The sequence below is a fragment of the Phalacrocorax carbo genome, chromosome 2, assembly GCF_963921805.1.
Source record: "Phalacrocorax carbo chromosome 2, bPhaCar2.1, whole genome shotgun sequence".
In the NCBI taxonomy this organism is placed as follows: domain Eukaryota; kingdom Metazoa; phylum Chordata; class Aves; order Suliformes; family Phalacrocoracidae; genus Phalacrocorax; species Phalacrocorax carbo.
The window spans coordinates 55,781,838-55,787,837 of NC_087514.1; the positions used below are offsets into that span (position 1 = coordinate 55,781,838).

At 49.2% G+C, this 6,000-nt stretch overlaps 1 protein-coding gene across 2 annotated transcripts in view; it reads right to left on the reverse strand.

Moving 5' to 3' along the window:
• The window catches only part of LAMA1 (laminin subunit alpha 1), a 110,908-nt gene extending 107,117 nt beyond the window's left edge, over positions 1–3,791 (reverse strand). The window contains exon 1 of one of the 2 annotated variants that reach the window (XM_064442969.1): positions 3,626–3,791. In XM_064442969.1, coding sequence (XP_064299039.1) covers positions 3,626–3,707 — 82 coding nt within the window. In that variant the 5' untranslated portion in view covers positions 3,708–3,791. Of the gene's footprint in view, positions 1–2,904; positions 2,922–3,625 lie in introns of those variants that run through there. The other variant, XM_064442970.1, reaches the window with a different exon arrangement.
• Between the last annotated feature and the right edge of the window lie 2,209 nt (positions 3,792–6,000).

The following is a 6,000-nucleotide window of genomic DNA, read 5'->3' on the forward strand; positions in this document are numbered from 1 at the left end:
TCCACTAAGTGGGATGCACGGTCATCCCATGGAGTGGTGTATGGCTCGTGTGACCCTGTAAAAAAAGCAGCAGACATGGGTCTGCTGATTTTCTTCTGAATTTCTCCTGAATTCAGATGCCTGATTGCTGCTTGCAGCAAGCACATAAAAAAGAAGGCCTGTGATTTGATCTTTGAGTGCCCTAATGATCCAAGTGCAGCATCAGCTTTTTTTCTTGCCTATTCAAGTTTGTTAAAATTGCATTCTTGGCTGTACAGTAGTTCAGCTACAAACTGAGGTTTGGAGAGACCACCTCCTCCTCCCCTGCATTACCTGTCACAGTAACAGTGCTAATATGGCACTCCATTCCGAAATTGAAGATGTGGATTCAAACCATCTCAAACTAAGGAGATTAACCTAAATCTCCCACTTCCTGGGCAAGTGCTTTAACAATCTGATTTATAAGCAAACCATGTCACTTATGTTTCAGCAAAAAATGTGGTTCCTGACCACATTTGTGGTCATAATGTCATAATTTGTGTATTAGTCATAGCCTAAGCATACTTACTAAACCAGATTCTTGAAGCAAGGTAGGTTTGAAACCCAAGTGATGATAAGCGTAAGAAATACCTGTGTTCAGCTCTGCCCAGGTGAGGCACCTCAGGTACCTTTGTGGGGCCATTCAAGCCCCTGAGCATCAGAACTTAAAGACTACTGATTCCAAAAACCCAGGCAGGAACAACAGAGCAGGCTACTGGAGCCCACCAGCTTACAAAAACAAGCTGGGGTGAGATGCAGCTGAGGAAACATTTAGTCTGCAATTACAGTCTTGAAAGATACCATTACAACACATTTACAGCAGCAGGCTGGTTTTTCAATTATAGAAGAATCCCCTGACAGTGGCAGAATCAAATTTAAGAAATATAGGCAATAGTGTGCAAAACCATTAACTGATTTCCCTTTCTACTTTGTAGACCCGTATCACTGTTACCGCCAGCGTAATTAAGAATGCATTCCAGCAGAGCAAAGCTGCTGCATAAGCATCCGAAATAGCTATTTGCTTCTGAGGTTGTAGAATAACTCTCATCTGGACCCGGACACCAGTGATACATGCTTCATGAAGAGTTACTCCAGTAGTGGATAAAAAAGACTTGACTGAAAATATGAACCCAACTTTTCAATACGATGGGGACACTTTAACGAAACACCTGCAATTAAAATACCAACTAAATTTTAGAGGTATGCAGATATTAATCTTTAGGCTGAAAGAAGCAATCATTAACCTTCAAAGCTGTTCAGTGCAGTGACTTTACTATTCTATGTTTCTCTTTCTTAGGTTGGACTCCAGCACTTTCTGTCAGACCCTTGCAGCCATCGCATGCTCCAATTTCCTCATCTGCTGACAGGACAAAAGCAGCAATGAAGGAAAAAACAAGTGCTGAGCGCTCTACCAAGGGCATGCCTTTACCCAAACTTCTCCGATGCTCTCGCAACAGCTCTGAGAAACCTTTCCAGCCACAGCACAAACTGTATTTTTACAACACCATGGTGCTTACAAGTTCGAGCTTCGGTTGTTTACTTTCTGCAAAAGCAACACGGCTATTCTAATCTGCAGCACATTCTTCACATTGTTTTAGGATCAGTTATCTTGAATTCTGGTTTTTGGAAGGCAGTTATCCACCAGGGGGTTTGCTGCTCGCAGCTTCCTCCGATCATCTGTGCTCTCATGCTGAGAAAAAAAAATTCTATCAATTTAAGCTAATGGGAAGAACGGTCTCCTGACCTGATCTTTCAACTAGAAAAATATCATTATGTATCTAAATAGCCCCAGCAGGGGTGGCTTAGGAGCAATCAAATATACTGGTATCTTCGATCACTGATATAAAAATATGCATTTTATCAAGATGCATCTAACAATGCGAGCTGCTGTGCCAAAACTGGAATATCAGCACTAAACTACCTGCAAAAGCTGCAGCGTGCGATCATTGCAAATTTCTATGAAAAAAGGTATGGACTCCTGTCACCCGTATTCGACCAGCTTTAGGAAAATTCCTACTTTTTTAAATTGTGCGCTAACATACGTATTCAAATGGCCATTAATAGTGAATTAAGGTTATTTGGTGTGCATAAGATGGTACCTTATAAAATAAAAATTTGTGAGAAGTAAATTTTGTATCCTTTTGTCTGGCTTTTCATTTGTTCCTAAGACTGAATTTTCGTAACCAAGATGAAGAGTATTTACTTACAAGCTGAAACATACGGACTCAGCAGTTTACCGGGCTTTTGTCCTCCTTACCTGGAGGATGAGGTTTTGTGCACATAATGATGTTAATAAACACACTCGCTTTTACTGGAGCGTGTAAACATCCAGATGCCACTCTCCCACGCCACATCCAACTTGAACACCACACTTCACCGTACAGAAAACTAAGTCACGCATCTGCACAACATATGCCTTCCAACCGCCTTCCATTCTCGTTTTTTGTTTTTTAATAGAGACCTAATGTGGCTGGGGAACACCGCGCAGAGGCGCGGGCGTCCGTAGGAATTCTGCTGTTGACGCCCCCAGGAGCCGAATCAGACCAAAGGTGGGAGCATCTGGTCTCCACCAGCGCTTTCCCTCGTAACCCAGCACGCCGCAGAATCAACTGCTGCGGACCCCAGTACCAGAGAGCGAACTGCTCTTGCTCACTGGGAAACCCCCAGCCACCGCACTTCGAACAAAGAGGATGCGTGCCATCAGGTTACTCGCAAGGGCAGAAGCCGCCGCGGAGCGTCCCGGTGGCCCGGCTGCAACGCACCGGCCGGCCCCACGTGCAGGAAGAGAAGAAAAACTTTCCTAAATTATCTCCTTTTCATCCCTCATGCCTGGAAAGCGGGTTTGATCCCCTCTCGCCCCATATAACAGAGCTCAATCTGGTTTACATCAGCGACAGCGTGAGGAATCCTTCGGGTCCGCCTGCTCCTCTCCCTTTCCCGCAGCGGGACCCCGGGGCTGCCGCCCCTTCCCCGCCGTCGGCCCCGGCTCCCGCCAGGGCAGGGGCTGCAGCGGGGGCTCCGCCGCGACGGGGCGGGCGGTGCTGGGGGCCGGGGGAGTGGGGGAGCCCACCCCTCCGCCCCCCACCGCCGCGGGGAGCGGCCCCGCCACCCCCTCCCCCGGGTTTCTGCCGCTCCGCAGCGTCTCTCGGCTCCCACAAAGGGAGTGGGCGGCCCCGGAGGCGGCCGGGCGGGGTGGCCCCCGCCGCCGAGGGAGAAGAAAGGGCTCCAGGAAAGGGGGGGAGGGAGAGCGGCTGCACAGCGCGGAGATGAGGGGAGAGGAGGGATGAAAGGGGGGGGGGGGGGGGGGGGGGGGCAAGGAAGAGCGCGGCAGCGAGGCGGGCAGCGCTACCGGACCCACGCCCGCCTCCCCCCTTGGGGCTCCCCCCTTGCAGCACAGCACGGTCCCCCCGCACCGACGCTGCCCGGCGGGGAGCGGGGCCACGCCGCCACGGTTCCCCCAGCCCCGCGGGGACGAAAGCCAACCCCGGGACGCGGCCGGGCTGGTGCAAACAAACTCTGCAAGCATCGCATCGCATCGCACTTGCCTTGAATTACACTGCACTGCACTCCAAGCAGCGCGCTGCCCCGCACCCCCCGCCGCGCTCACCTCGGGGCTGGCCCTGCCCCGGCGACCAGAGCAGCGAGGCCGCTGCCAGCAGCGCCAGCAGCCCCCGCCCGCCGCTGCCCATCGCTGCTGCTGCTCCTGCCGCCGCCGCCGAGGAGACCGCTGCCCGCCCCGCCGGCAGCGCCCGCCTTATATGCTCCCCCGCCGCCCCCGGCCCGCCCCGCCCCGCGCCCGCACCGCCGGGGGTTCGCTCGCGCACACGCACACGCACACGCGCACACACACGCGCTCCGACGCTCGCACACTCGCGCGTTCGCGCACTCACGCGCTCACGGAGCCCGCGCCCCGCCCCGCACGCGTCCGTCCCCGCAAAACCGCCCCCGCAGCACTTGCAGCCCCGGCCGCGCGTTGCGGGAGATGCGCGGGGTGCGACGAGCCCGAGTCCGGTGGCTAAAAAGTTTTAAAAGCTGTCATTAGCAGTCTGGGGTCTTTTTTGCAAGGACGGGGCGAAGGGAAAGGTGAGTGTGAGAAATAATAAGGTAAAAAGTGCGGGGGGGGGGGGGGGGAGAAAACACTGCTGAGCTAATTCAACGTGCAGCTTTCCTATGCGGCTGGATTTCACGAGTGTAAATAAAATAACAAATAATTCAGCAGCTGAGGCTTTCCTTGTAAAGTTGTCATCCCCAGCTTTGAACCTTCGTGCCCGTGCTGGTATTTTTTCCAGCCCCAGCTCCACATCAACACAGCAAATCAGCCATGTTTGCAAACGAAACGAGTTCTCGCCTCAGTTGCTAAACTAGGAGGCTGACTACTGTTATCCCATAGGAAGTCTTTGCAACTTTTCAATCATCAGCTCCCGCTTGAAACTAGCATAAACCACAACAAACCGGTTGTAGAAATTCTTCAGGATAGATTCATTTCTTTAATACTTCAGGACAGTTCATTCCTATTAAGCTTTCCTATTTTCAGGTTTGTAAGGTCACAGAGCTTGTATCTACGCCACTCCTTAACGAATATCTCAAGTAAGCTGCAGCAAGGAACGATGTTTTCCTGGGAAAAGAACAGTGTGTCCAAAATAAGCTGGTTGAGGTGTGGGAATTCTAGTCAAAAAATACTGTCTCGCAAATGCGGCTCCCCGCTAACAACATATGCTGCTTATTTTTCAGGAAAACACTGTGCTGCTCTGTACAGTATTGCGTTTAAAACCATATTTCAAAGTACAATAATGCGTATGAGTTGCATAAGCAGAGTTAGACTGCAAATGCATTCTTCAAATTGGGGGCAGCTGCTCATGGAGTTCAGACTTCAGCATGTTGGCTGGTTGTTTTTATTGATCGGGGTAAAGAAATTCAGGAAAAGATTAGTACTTTACAGATTTTGTATAAAATAAAGCTATTTCTTGCCATATAACTCAGTTATGAGTTATACTTCAGAAGGCATGGCAATGTTTGTATGCAAAACATAGACAAACAGGAAAAATCTGCGGGTCAAGGAGATAAAAAATGAAAAGTTCTGCCATAAAACCTTATCAAGGGCCTTCAAGGCTGCAAATAAATAACACTCCACATCTGTCCCTTCCAACAGATCTGTCCTTTGCTCACACCAGGAACTTCTTAAATTTCAGGACAGGCAAGGGGGAGGAAAGCAAAACATCTGTGGAGAGAAAAGTCAACAAATTTCAAGAGCCAAAGTGTCGTTTGTTCTAAAATCGTAGAGGTCAGGTTAAGGAATCCCCTGTGCAGGATCACAAGTACCAGTTGGGAGCCAAGTACAAAGGAAAGGGAAAGAGCGAGCATCTGTACAAAATAAAGTCCTGCCAGTTTACAACTTTATAATCAGTTTAACTGTTTCTTCAAATTACGGCAAGCTGAGGAGTACTTTCTTACATCCATGCAATGAATAAGTGCCGGTTCATTATTATACGCGTTCATCTTCATCAGAATATTCCACAAGAGCTAGAGATCGTATATTGAGATCCAGCTCTGGACTTTATCGTCTGACTCGATTATTATAGCTTAACTAAACATCTCTGTAGAACTTCTAACCGAAATATATACACTGAAGTAGTCTGCGGGACTACATCACCATTGTTCAGTGTCCATTATAATCACTCTCGAAGAATATTGACTCTTCTCAAATTTCACTTGGGTATGTACCTCCTTGGAGAAGAGGATTGCTCTGTGTTCCATTGTTCCTTTTTCCACAGCTTGCTGCTGCTGGCATTACAAAGTACCGGGCAACCAGAATGATCCACAGTTCAAGACATGGCACTTCTAATATCATTCTTTCCTAACCCAGGTTTCTGATGAGCTTTGAATGATTTTGACGTTAGGTGAGAATCTCAGCTTCTTAAGCAAGTGTAACTACACCGTACGTTTACACTGAGCAAGAGCATTGGATATTATAAATTGACGATT